This window comes from Oncorhynchus mykiss, chromosome 1, assembly GCF_057628025.1.
Source record: "Oncorhynchus mykiss isolate SJ-2025 chromosome 1, ASM5762802v1, whole genome shotgun sequence".
Taxonomy (NCBI): Eukaryota; Metazoa; Chordata; class Actinopteri; order Salmoniformes; family Salmonidae; genus Oncorhynchus; species Oncorhynchus mykiss.
The window spans coordinates 87,726,506-87,740,557 of NC_143022.1; the positions used below are offsets into that span (position 1 = coordinate 87,726,506).

The 14,052-nt window shown below is 40.0% G+C and overlaps 1 protein-coding gene across 4 annotated transcripts in view; it reads left to right on the plus strand.

Annotated features, from left to right (window-relative positions):
- The first annotated feature begins 1,306 nt into the window (after window positions 1-1,306).
- Window positions 1,307-14,052, plus strand: part of LOC110531174 (uncharacterized) — a 43,154-nt gene continuing 30,408 nt past the window's right edge. For 2 of the 4 annotated variants that reach the window (XM_021614420.3, XM_021614431.3), the window contains exon 1: window positions 1,351-1,717. In XM_021614420.3, coding sequence (XP_021470095.3) covers window positions 1,660-1,717 — 58 coding nt within the window. In that variant the 5' untranslated portion in view covers window positions 1,351-1,659. Of the gene's footprint in view, window positions 1,718-14,052 lie in introns of all 4 variants that reach the window. The other 2 variants (XM_021614413.3, XM_021614425.3) reach the window with 2 other exon arrangements.

Below are 14,052 nucleotides of genomic sequence, written 5' to 3' on the forward strand. Positions count from 1 at the left end.
TAAACTACTACTACTAGTTTGATGGTTGTAGCCATCAATTGTCCCCAGTAACAATCACCCATATTAGCTAACTTTTTCATTTCAAACTTCACATTTCGCTAGCACAGGCTACTTATCGTACGTAATGAACGATATCAGCAAAATGTCTGTGATAAGTGATCAGTATGGTCGGTGTCGATCATTTTTGATTTATCGTCCCAGCTGTAACACACACACACGATTCATCTGCTGCAAATGTTAAACATTGACATTCAAACATGTGGTCTAAAGCACTGCATTTCAGTGCTAGAGGTGTCACTACAGACACCCTGGTTCAAATCCAGGCTGTATCACAACCGGCTGTGATTGGGAGTCCCATATGGCAGCGCACTATTGGCCCAGTGTTGTCTGGGTTTGGCTGGTGTAGGCTGTCATTGTAAATAATAGTTTGTTCTTAACTGACTTGCCTAGTTAAATAAATAAAATGTGTTTTGTGAATGAATATACTTTGAACAATCCTTTCTAATGTGAAAAAAACTCCATCTCTATTGTTTACAAATGTTGTAAAAGATATATTTTATGAACTTTGAACCAAATGTCTAAATTGTAAAACGCAGCTGAAATGACAGTCTGTCAGTTGGTTTTTCTGTGAAGATGTCAATATAATATTTTGGTCCAAATTAAAACATCTTAAACTGAAAGGCTACTGTCAAAACATTAGGTGAGGTTTGGGAATGTCACGTTCTGACCTCTATTTCCTTTGTTTTTGTATTTATTTAGTATGGTCAGGGCGTGAGTTGGGTGGGCAGTCTATGTTTGTTTTTCTATGTTTTGGGGCAGTTCTATGTTTTCGGCCTAGTATGGTTCTCAATCAGAGGCAGGTGTCATTAGTTGTCTCTGATTGAGAATCATACTTAGGTAGCCTGGGTTTCACTGTGTGTTTGTGGGTGATTGTTCCTGTCTTTGTGTAGTATTCACCAGATAGGCTGTATTAGGTTTTGAGTTCTCACGTTTCTTGTTTTTTCGTTAGTTTGTTCATGTATAGTGTCGTGAATAAAATACAATGAACAACCACCACGCTGCGCTTTGGTCCGCCTCTACTTCACAAGAAGAGAATCGTTACAGGGAATCCCACTGGTCCATGTAAATTAGGTTGTAACTATCAGGGGTTGAGAGTATCGTACACTAAATAGTGGCCACCACCCTTTTATTTTGAAAAATAACATTCTATAGAATCTATTGAAAGCGAAATCATTTCCATGGAAATTTGGGATGTTGTATCAATTGATGCTGAATTGTCATGTAGAATGTTCATTCAAATTATGCTAACTGATGTGGCTCATGGAATGGAATGTAGGCCTATTTGTTGTAATGTCAGAGGTAACGCAAAACATTACAGCACAGATTGAAGGGAACATACGTACACTTCTAGATTCTATTTATATGTGAAAACGAATATAAACTTTGGATTTAGTCGTGAACTGCCTCTTTAAGACGTGGGCATTGGGTGGTACCTCCAACGAACCAAATATGCCGACTCATGACGCCCAGGAAGCCCTGACCAAACCTCCCAAATTCCCGCAGATCTGAGACAGCTAAGGTCCCCCATGTTATAAGCGTTTTTTACTTTGTAACAATGTGTGTGGTTTTGTTAACGGGTATTTGAGTCGATAATGCTGAATGGTCGGTGTCATGCGGTTCACATGGGATATTTACAGGCTGTTGGGGCTTGGGAGCGGTAAGAAATCTCCACTTTTTTACAACTCTTTTCGAACTTTCCTCTCAACTCGTTAACAGTTAGTCGGCAAACAAAAGTTGATTTGGCCTTTGAACTAGGATTACAAAACATTTCAAGGGAGTGTTTGGAGTTACACTGATAGAATAACGAATCTGCAATAACATACTTCGGGGCTGTTGTTGCTTGTTTATGATTAGAAGTTCAAATACATTCAAACAAGTGGCTACGCTTGCCACTCTCCCGCTAGCTTTTTCGACGCTACATTGGTACATTATAAAATGTAACGATTGCTACACGAATGTACTTCTGAGTGTGCATGATGTGGATTGTTTAATGCCCCACAAAAATAGTTGTAACGTGTCAACTATATTTCATTAAAGTATGTCGGTCTATACTGCGAACAGCACAGGGATTTTGTACATTTGCATATCTTACTGAATGAAGGAATCTGAATGCATACCTATGACGGCTTGGCTATTAGAGTAACACTTCCTCTCATCGCCTCGTCCAAAAAACACTTTAATGAAGCACAACTGATAATAATTGCTCAATCGATAACATGGCATAGCCTTGCTCTCCAGAACCCAATGCATTAAAGCTGCAATGTGTAGCAACCAGACAAAATTCACATAGAAGAGTGTTATAGACATGTCATTCTCATTGAAAGCAAGTCTAAGAAGCGGTAGAACTGTTCTTTGTCAAATCAAATTGTAATAGTCACATGCGCCGAAAAAGGCCTTACAGTGAAATGCTTACTTACGAGCCCCTAACCAACAATGAAGTAAACAAAAATATGTAGAATAATAAATAAAGTAACAGGTTATTAAAGAACAGCAGTAAAATAACATTGGCGAGACTATATACAGGGGGGTACTGGTACAGAGTCAATGTGCAGGGGCACCAGTTAGTTGAGGTAATATGTACTAGAGGTCGACTGATTATGATTTTTCAACGCAGACACTGATCATTGGAGGACCCCCCCAAAAACGATACCGATTAATCGGCAGATTTTTACATGTATATATTTGTAATAATGACAATTACAACAATACTGAATGAACAATGAACACTTTTTTATTTTAACTAAATATAATACATCAATAACATGTATTTAGTCTCAAATAAATAATGAAACATGTTCAATTTGGTTTAAATAATGCAAAAACAAAGTGTTGGAGAAGAAAGTAAAAGTGCAATATGTGCCATGTAAAAAAGCTAACGTTTAAGTTCCTTGCTCAGAACATGAGAACATATGAAGCTAGTGGTTCCTTTTAACATGAGTCTTCAATATTCCCAGGTAAGAAGTTTTAGGTTGTAGTTATTATAGTACTATTTCTCTCTATACCATTTGTATTTCATATACCTCTGACTATTGGATGTTATTATAGGTACTTTACTATTGCCAGCCTAATCTTGGGAGTTGATAGGCTTGAAGTCCTAAACAGCCTACCACCACTCAGTCAGACTGCTCTATCAAATCATAGACTTAATTATAATATAATAACACACAGAAATACGAGCCTTTGTTCATTAATATGGTCAAATCCGGAAACTATCATTTAGAAAACAAAACGTTTATTCTTTCAGTGAAATACGGAACCATTCCGTATTTTATCTAACGGGTGGCAACCCTAAGTCTAAATATTGCTGTTACATTACACAACCTTCAATGTTATGTCATAATTATGTAAAATTCTGGCAAATTAGTTTGCAACAAGCCAGGTGGCCCAAACTGTTTCATATACCCTGACTCTGCGTGCAATGAACATGTGACACAATTTCCCTAGTTTAATATTGCCTACTAACATTAATTTCTTTTAACTAAATATGCAGGTTTTAAAAAATAGCCTTTCTTAGAATCAATACACAGAAGTATATCTAAATTATAGTTTCCAGATGTTTATGGCTAGGTACAGTCGTGCAATGTTTGTGCTATTTTCGCAAATTAGCTTTTGTTAAATGATCCCCCGTTTGGCGAAGTTGGCTGTCTTTGTTAGGAAGAAATAGTCTTCACACAGTTCGCAACGAGCCAGGCGGCCCAAACTGCTGCATATACCCTGACTCTGTTGCACAGAACGTAAGAGCAGTGACTAAATTTCCCTAGTTAAAAGAAAATTATGTTAGCAGGCAATATTAACTAAATATGCAGGTTTAAAAATATCTACTTGTGTATTAATTTTAAGAAAGGCGTTGATATTTATGGTTGGATACACATTGGTGCAACGACAGTGCTTTTTTCGTGAATCCGGTTGTTAAATCATCCGTTTGGCGAAGTAGGCTGTGATTCAATGATGAATTAACCGGCACTGCAGGACAAGCTAGATAAACTAGTAATATCCTCAACCATGTGTAGTTAACTAGTGATTATGTTAAGATTGATTGTTTTTTATAAGATAAGTTTAATGCTAGCTAGCACCTTACCCTGGCTCCTTGTTGCACTCGCATAACAGGTAGTCACAGCCTGCCACGCAGTCTCCTCATGGAGTGCAATGTAATCGGCCATGATCGGTGTCCAAAAATACAGATTATTGGCCATTACGATTAATCGGTCGACCTCTAATATGTACATGTAGGTAGAGTTATGAAAGCGACTATGCATAGATGATAACAACATCTATGCATAGTCACTATGCATTGCTATGCTTTCCGTTCTTAAGTTTCAATGTTGCTTCTTTTATTTTCGGGTTTGTACAGCAGTCTCAAACGTCTGAAACACCTGAATTTCCATAACCAAATAATTTTCATCAATGCTCGCAAAAAATGCTCATGGCCATGACTGAAGACAAACGAGTTGTCTTTGGGCTGTGGTTTAATGTGGGTGTTCCTTTGGTGTGTCTGACTGATTTCATGTCAACTGTAATATGGTTACATTTTAAACTCTAACAATGTATTTGAGAGACAACAAGTGCTCATTGTGCAAATGTATTTATGCTTTCAATAAACATTTGGAGACAAAATCTAGTTTACATGTTGTCAACAATCTAAGCCAACCCTGTCTGTTTTGTCCCATAGTGCACACACTTCGGTTGTTGCTAAACAACCAACCCGTCTATGGAGAGAATTCAGTTTGAAATTTGAGGACTTCTCCCCTGACTCACCATCTCAAGATTGTCAGCTAATTAGGTTCACCATGTAGGCTAAAGACCTTGTATTGTACCGCAGCTAGCTAGCATAGCTTGGTGAAATGGTAGCCAGCAGCAGCTATATTTCTCTGTCAAATCAGTTATGGCAAGAATTATTGTCTGGAATGTGTTAAATAAGACACACTTGCTATAAAAGTAGCTTGCAACTTAGTTTCAACATTTCATAACATCATGTAAATAAATACATGTTATTGTGGAAACAATATAAACTACTGCCAGTTGAATGCCCATGGTCTTCAGTCAGCTCACCTACACAATATTCTATAACTGGCAAGTTTTGTCTCTCCTTATGTCCGCTGTTAGATCTTTCCCGGGAAACAAATCCTAGAACTAATCTCCCTACTGGTGCAGGCTACATGTGGACATTGAACATCACCCAACTTGAGTGTAGATGCATCAACAAAAAAATCTAAGGATGTGTTTGTGTCACAAAGACAAAACATTTTCTGCTGTAAATATCATATTGTTGTGCTTATATAGACTATATGCCTACACTTTACCTAACATATAAAATCAGTTGTGTTTAGAGCATAACTTCAGCTCTCTAACCAGAACTAGAATGACATTTCTATCATCTATTTGCTCAAATCTAAGGATTATTTGACTATCTAACATACTGACATGCACACCTCTCTGGGTGAGGTTCTGTCTTCAGGTCACCAGTGAGTGATACATCCCTTCCATCAGTGTAATGTATTACAGGTTATGGACAGGTGCAGTCAGGGGGCAGGAGGGGTGGAGTGTATGACACTCCATCCTGGATATGACAGTTTGTCTCATGGGTCCAGCAGGCAGAGTTCAATAACTACAGACAGATGTGAGATGCCACTCTTCTCATACTGAGTAACCTACAGTGTAATATGACAAAAATGCAATAGCTGAACTTATGTAGATATTCTAAATAGTGTTATGATAACAAAATGAAAACATAAAGCAGAGAACTCTTTGGTCCTTTAAAAACCTACTCTATGTAAAAGATTGTGTGCTAATAGCTTGGAAAATATATAAATGTGACTGGATGATAGCATAATGATGTTTGTTTGCAACATTAGGGCTGTTTTCCTAAAGAAGTTTAAACCACCTTGTGTTTTATTTCCTTGTCACGATACTAAAGAGTATCCTGATACTGGTATTGTCCCAGCCCTAGTGGTTATGTCCTCCATTACTCTAAAACGGACTGGTGTCTCATCACCGTCTCCTTATCTGGTGATCTGTCATAATTTTTTTGCCCTAGGAAATACACACTGTTTCTTGTTGGCACCTTTTCAAATCAAATCAACTTTTATTTGTCACATGCGCCGACCTTACCATGAAATGCTTACTTACAAACCCTTAAACAATACCATGAAATGCTTACTTACAAACCCTTAAACAATGCAGTTCAAGAAATAGAGTCAAGAAAATATTTACTAAATAATCGAAAGTTAAAAAAATTAAAAATAAAGAATAATAATAAAAAGTAACACAAGAAATGTACATGACAGTAACGAGGCTTTATACAGGGGGTACCGGTACCGAGACAATGTGTGGGGGTACAGGTTAGTCAAGGTAATTTGTAAAGTGACTGCATAGATAATAAACAGCCAGTAGCAGCAGTGTAAAAACAAATGGGGGGGGGGGGGGGGTCAATGTTAATAGTCCGGGTGGCCATTTGATCAGTTGTTCAGCAGTCTTGGGGGTAGAAGCTGTTCAGGAGCCTGTTGTCTATTGATCAGTCTTATTGCATGGGGGTAGAAGCTGTTAAGGATGCTTTTGGTCCTAGACTTGGTGCTCCTGTATTGCTTACCATGCAGTAGCAGAGAGAACAGTCTGTGACTTGAGTGACTGGAGTCGTTGACACATTTTTGGGCCTTCCTCTGACGCTGCCTAGTATATAGGTCCTGGATGTCAGGAAGCTTGGCCCCGGTGATGTACTGGGCTGTACGCCCAGTACATTACTGGGGCCAAGTCTAGGACCAAAAGGTGAGCATTTTTGGACGATAAACAAATGACTTGCTTGGACACAGTTTTATTTAGTTTTAGTTCCAACCGGACCAAATGGAAAGAATAGAATGTAACAAATAGTCAAACTGTGTGAAAACGCCATTACTGTAGCAGGTTTGCACAGATCCTTATGACTGTGTGCCTCCAGCCAACAAACTACACTTCCTCCCAGTTACATGTACACATGGGCAGTGGTAGAAAAAGTACCCAACTGTCCTACTTGAGTAAAAGTAAAGATACCTTAACAGAAAATGACTCAAGTAAAATTTCAGTCACCCAGTAAAATTCTACTTGAGTAAAATGATTTGGTTTAAAATATACTTAAGTATCAAAAGTAAAAGTATAAATAATTAAAAATTCCTTATATTTAGCAAACCAGCCACATTTTTATTAGGGATAGCCAGGGGCACGCTCCAACATTCACACATCATTTACAAGTGAGTCTGCCAGATCAGAGGCAGTATGGATGAATTTGACTATTTTCCTGTCTTGCCAAGCATTCAAAATGTAACAAGTACTTTTGGGTGTCAAGGAAAATCTGTCACCCATTGGATGGAAACCTAGTTACAGTGTCGTCTGGGTTAGGGTTTGGCCGGGGTAGGCCGTCATTGTAAATAAGAATTTGTTCTTAACTGACTTGCCTAGTTTGATAAAGGTTCAATGTAAAAGCTGTGATTACAAAGTAGCTCTTTGAATCCCCTGGTGTCTGATCTCTTTGTCTAGGCCTGATTCCAGTTGCAGAAAGTGTAGCTTGCAGCCCTGTTCCCCTTTTTTGGTATTTGTATTTTTTTCTTTGTAACTTGATGACGTGGTTATTACGTAGGTAGGTACAGTACATTGTTTATTAGCCGATGTCAATGGCAACAGCTAGTTTTTCTGAGGTCCGACGCGAAACGGAAAAGACAGAGACAAGACTTTACAATTTACATAGGATAAGGAAATAAGACTGAGCTGCAGCTCAATACTACTTGTCAAACATAGAGAACTGATCATATATACTGGTTGTTGGGGTGGGGTTCCGTGGGTGGCTTTTCACCATTTTTCTTTGGAATCCTCATGTCTTGCTCATTGTTAGATTTATTTATTTTTGGTCCAAATTGGATGTTATGTACCCTATTTATTTTATATGCAACCAATAATTTAAAATGGCCAATTTGGGAGAAATCAATTTGCTTAATTTCTCAGAGATCAATGTTGAAAATGTTGTAGGAATGCTAATCTAATCTTTTTCCAACTACAGACATGATTCCCGAACAATCTTGAGATGGTGGCAGTCAATCCTCTTTCTGGTGCTTTTTTTGTGGCGGAACGACCCAACAATCTCTCATAGTAGAATTTTGCGCTTTCTCACACACCTGTGATCTGAGATGTTAGATGATTTCAGTCATGCAAATGTCTAGCAGGTACAATTATAGAGTATGATGAGTCCAAAATGAGTGCTGGGGTTGTTAGTGCTAGGCTGGAACGAAAGCCTGAACACAGTAGGCATAGCTCTCCAGGAGTCGGAGAGCTCTGATTTGGGTAGTGAGTGAATAGCGATGACGAGGGAGGCTGAGTACCGTATTTAGCTAGATGGTGTAGCTAGCCTCCCATAGTTTGGGATGATATACTGTATATTTTACATTCTTGTGTCAGCAAAATCCCCTTTCAGCACTACTAATTTACTACAAGAGGTAAACACTGGATCTTTTGTTGCTATTGGCATCAGATCTGGATAATTTGTTGGACAGAGAACATTCCTTTATGATGGGGATTGAAGGAACAGTATGATTTAGCAGGTAATGGGTACTCAGACGGTGCAGTAAGAACATGCGTATCCTGCCATTTAAGTAGCAGGCCGGACACTGACATAAAATTAGGACTGGGTGGAGTTTTTACCATATTTCCTAGTGTTTAGTCTGTCTATCCTGTCCTCTCAGATCTCAGGGTTTCTGGATGGGACCAGATGCTGAGATTTACTCCATCCCTATATGGTCTGGTGGTGGGTCACAGACGGATAGTTAGTCACCGTTGGTGTTTGTATGTGTGCGCGTGGGAACTACTGCAGGAAATGCCACAGATCTTCCACATTGAGGAGATGGAAATTTCAACAGTGTACAGGTCTATGTATAGATGTCAATCCAGTGTTTTATCTAAACATCCCCCCTGTTCACTTTCCATTTTGGAAACATTTTGCTACATTGTGCCCTATTGAACATGCCCACTGTATCTGTATCCCATTACCTGTATATTTGTCCTGGTGTCTTCCAGGGTGAGTGAACTGACACAGTGGCCCTGACTTGACCCGTAGCAGCCCAATAGGAAATCAACATACTGTCATGTGAGGGGAACTTATGACATCAGCCACTCTAGTATTATATTCATCAATGGACTTGTACCCCACTGACATCTTGACCATTTAGATTACAGGAACAGCGTTCTGAAGAAGAAAAAGAAAGAAAATATATATACCTTTGACTACTTTTCACTGAGCTCCTTTTGAGGTTAGAAGACTATAAAGATATACATTTATCATATAACTATCCCTTTAAATGTCTTCCCTTTTCCCCTAAGAAGTGAACTCGGCTCAGGGAAGGGACTCTGCGGGCCCTAGTCATGATGAGGCTGTGACATCACAGGTCAGCCAGCTCCCCAGACCTTCCCTGCCCTCCCAGAACATATTGTTGGATGACTTTGTCCCTGTTCAGCCATTAGAAGTCATTTAGAAAAGATGGCTGTGTTTTGATAAGGCCGTAGCCCAGAGCAGGGATCATCAACTAGATTCAGATCGCTAGATGTGTTTTTTTTCTATTTTTCTTGAGCTGATGGTCAGGGGGCCGGAACATACAGTAATTACAAATCATTTGTCAAATGCAAATTACGGCAAGAAGCACAAACAAATATAGCATTTGACTAAAACATAATAATTTCAAACTTGCTGACATTTGTATACAGTCAAATATCTCTTATGCGTGGGAATACATTCTAACAGATTTCCTCAATTAAATAACAGCCAAGCAAAAAACCTGCACTAATTTTGGCCTCTAGTACAGAGACCAATACATACGATTTTGATGTGTGTTGGTTTGATCTTAGCAGATGTTCTATATATGGACACCAACCGTCCCCACCCGCCTTCTTCTCGTCTCTGTGTTTACACTCAGAGATCTCATGATCTGCATCATCATTAAACTCACATTCACCCTGTCCCACCATTTACTAGGCTCACACAAACTCTGTTGGGGTTTTAGGCTGGGTTTCTGTATAAGCACTTTGTGACATCTGCTGATGTAAAAATGGCTTGTATTTATTGATTTGTTTCTACAGAACTCCCACACCTGTGCTTACACGTTTCACTTAGAGGCTGCCCTTAGACACAGATCTAGAAAACGGTTTTTATTTTTTATGTATGTATTATTTATTTGTGTATGTATGTGTGTGTATATATATATATATATATATATATATATATATATATATATATATATATATATAAATATAAATAAAACACACACACACACACACACACAGTGGGGCAAAAAAGTATTTAGTCAGCCACCAATTGTGCAAGTACTCCCACTTAAAAAGATGAGGCCTGTAATTTTCATCATAGGTACACTTCAACTATGACAGACAAAATGAGAAAAAAAAATCCAGAAAATCACATTGTAGGATTTTTAATGAATTTATTTGCCAATTACGGTGGAAAATAAGTATTTGGTCAATAACAAAAGTTTATCTCAATACTTTGTCATATACCCTTTGTTGGCAATGACAGAGGTCAAACATTTTCTGTAAGTCTTCACAAGGTTTTCACACACTGTTGCTGGTATTTTGGCCCATTCCTCCATGCAGATCTCCTCTAGAGCAGTGATGTTTTGGGGCTGTTGCTGGGCAACAGGTACTTTCAACTCCCTCCAAAGATTTTCTATGGGGTTGAGATCTGGAGACTGGCTAGGCCACTCCAGGACCTTGAAATGCTTCTTACGAAGCCACTCCTTCGTTGCCCGGGCGGTGTGTTTGGGATCATTGTCATGCTGAAAGACCCAGCGACATTTCATCTTCAATGCCCTTGCTGATGGTAGGCTTTGTTACTTTGGTCCCAGCTCTCTGCAGGTCATTCACTAGGTCCCCCCGTGTGGTTTTTGCTCACCGTTCTTTGGATCATGTTGACCCCACAGGGTGAGATCTTCCGTGGAGCCCCAGATCGAGGGAGATTATCAGTGTTCTTGTATGTCTTCCATTTCCTAATAATTGCTCCCACAGTTGATTTCTTCAAACCAAGCTGCTTACCTATTGCAGATTCAGTCTTCCCAGCCTGGTGCAGGTCTACAATTTTGTTTCTGGTGTCCTTTGACAGCTCTTTGGTCTTGGCCATAGTGGAGTTTGGAGTGTGACTGTTTGAGGTTGTGGATAGGTGTCTTTTATACTGATTACAGGTTCAAACAGCCTCTTAAAGAAGAAGTTACAGGTCTGTGTGTTGTAACTTTAATGTGTTACAGAGTTAATGTTTAAGTTTATTCTTTGAGCTGTATCTAAAGATATTTCTTTAGATTTATTTGCATATGTAATTGTATTGGGTTGTGTTGAATTACACTTTTTGACTGCAAGTCCCAGAATGCCTTGCGAGAGGAATGAGTGATAACGCGCCAATTATGTGCAGGTGCTAGTGATTGTGGCTGGCTTTCCAACAGCATCTTACCTGCATTGCTCTGTACCAAAACAATTGTTGTTAAATGTAACGTAAACAAGTATTCTTACTAAAATAAGCTTTCGTATCAAACCCGACGTCCTGAGTCATTACTAAGAAGTTAGTTAATCTAAAAGTTGGTGCCGAAACCCGGGACATGAGCTGCGACGAAGAAGTGGCTGAAATGGCTGAGGAGGAACGTCGGCATGAAGCAGAAAGAATGAGACGAAAGCGGGGTACCATTCGAGGCGCAACAACACGGATTTTGAATCAGATTGACGTGGAAATATCCCAGTCAAATCCGGATACCGATCACTTGAGTACATTGTTGGAATTGCTATTCGCTAAGGAGGACAGTTTGTTTGAGCTCGATCGTGGAATTGAACAGTTAACGCCATTGGACGGATTGGAGGCAGAGATTGCATGCACGGAGGATTACAAAGAACGCATTATCATGCTGAAGAGCCGTGCACAAAGAGTGATAACGAAGAAACAGGACGTCAATCCACTACCAGCCTGGGTGAGTGACGCTAACTCAAACATATCACAGAGACAATCAGTAAGGCTTCCGAAGTTGATTATTGAGAAATTCTATGGAGATGTCAGTATGTGGCAGGAGTTTTGGAGCCAATATGAGACTGCTATTCACAACAATGATTCACTGTGTAAAAAAGAGAAGTTTACCTATCTGAAAACATATCTCACTGGACCAGCTGCAAAGGCAGTAGCAGGACTGATGTTAACAGACAGTAACTATGATAATGCAATCGCTCTACTCAAGAGCAGATTTGGAAGGAAAGATCTTGTGATTAGTGCTCATATGTCAAAGCTGCTGAATCTCACACCTGTGAAGAAATCCTCTGATCTAAATGCATTGAGGCAGCTATATGATGAATGTGAAATTCAGATTAGGAGCCTGGAATCACTGGGTGTAATGTCAGAAACCTATGGAAGCCTACTATTCCCAATCTTACTGCAGATGATTCCAGAGGACATAGCTCTTGACTATAGTCGTCAGAGGGGAGTAGATGATGAATGGAAAGTGTCTGAGATTATCAGTTTCCTACAGAAAGAGGTTCAGAGCAGGGAGAGAGCGCTACAAATGACAAGATCATACAACCAACAGAAAGAGAGCAAACCATGGAACAAGTCATGCTTCTCCAATGAAATGAAAACGAAAAGACCCAACATGCCCTCTGCTGCAGCACTGCATACAACCAGCCAGAAGGAACAACAAACGTGTCTATTTTGTGACAGTGCAGACCACAAATCAGAAAACTGCACTGACTACAATATTGCTACACGCAAAGAGAAACTAAAGAACATGGGAAGATGCTTTGTATGTTTAGGACAGAGACACATAGCAAAATTCTGTAAAGTCAAAGATGTGTCATGTGCAACATGTGGAAGCAGACATCACATTGCGGTTTGTACCAGTAAGAGGAGGGAGGTGCAACCCCCTACTGTTTCTGTAGATGCTGTTGTTTCCTCAGTTATTCCCCATTCAGTGAAGATGAAACCAGATGGACAGAACACTGTGTTGCTACAAACGGCAAAGGCATGGGTAGAAGGCCCATCGGGCAGGAAGATAGCTCGTTGCTTACTAGATGGAGGCAGTCAGAGAAGCTTCATACATGAAAACCTTGTGAAGGGCTTGAAGCTACCAGTAATCAGACAAGAGGCACTCACTCTTCACACGTTTGGCTCCTCTGCCCCAGCAACGTCCCAACGCAACACAGTGAAAGTCATCTTGGAGAATGTCTGGGACAAACAGCAGAGAATAGAGATAGAGGCAATTGAAACCCCACAAGTGTGCACAGCTGTGATGAAGGTTCCTGGTGAACGGATTCAGCATGAGCTCAGTAAAAGGGGACTGCAGCTCGCAGACTTTCCAGGAGATGACAATGATCCTGAACTCTCTGTCCTGATAGGAGCAGACTACTACTGGCAGATAGTATCAGGCAGAGTGGAGCGACTGACGGAGACGCTAGTTGCTTTAGAGAGCACCTTTGGATGGTCGGTGCAGGGACCCGTGTCCATGTCAAGTGTCGCCGAGGCAACTTGCATGTTCATCCCACTTGATGAAGACACACTAGTCTCCAAGCAATTGCATGCATTCTGGGAGCTTGAGTCTCTGGGTATTCTAAGCGAGAAAACACAGAACTCAGAGGAAACCGAGGCTCTACAAAGGTTTGAGGAAACAACCACCTTCAAAGATGGGCGATACCATGTGGAGTTGCCATGGAAACGAGAAATGCCAGAACTCCAAGACAACTATAGAATCGCCAAGAAACGGTTTGAATGTCTGAAGAAAAGGCTGAAGAAGGATGTGACGTTGTACAGCAGATACAATGAAGTAGTAGAAGACTACTTACAACAAGATATGGCAGAGGACGTGCCCAAGGACAACGCATCAAGTGCAGACAACGTAAAATACTACTTACCTCACCATGCAGTACTCCGAGAATATAAGGTGACAACAAAACTGAGAGTGGTGTTTGATGCCTCGTCCCATGAAGATGGCTGTCCATCTCTCAATG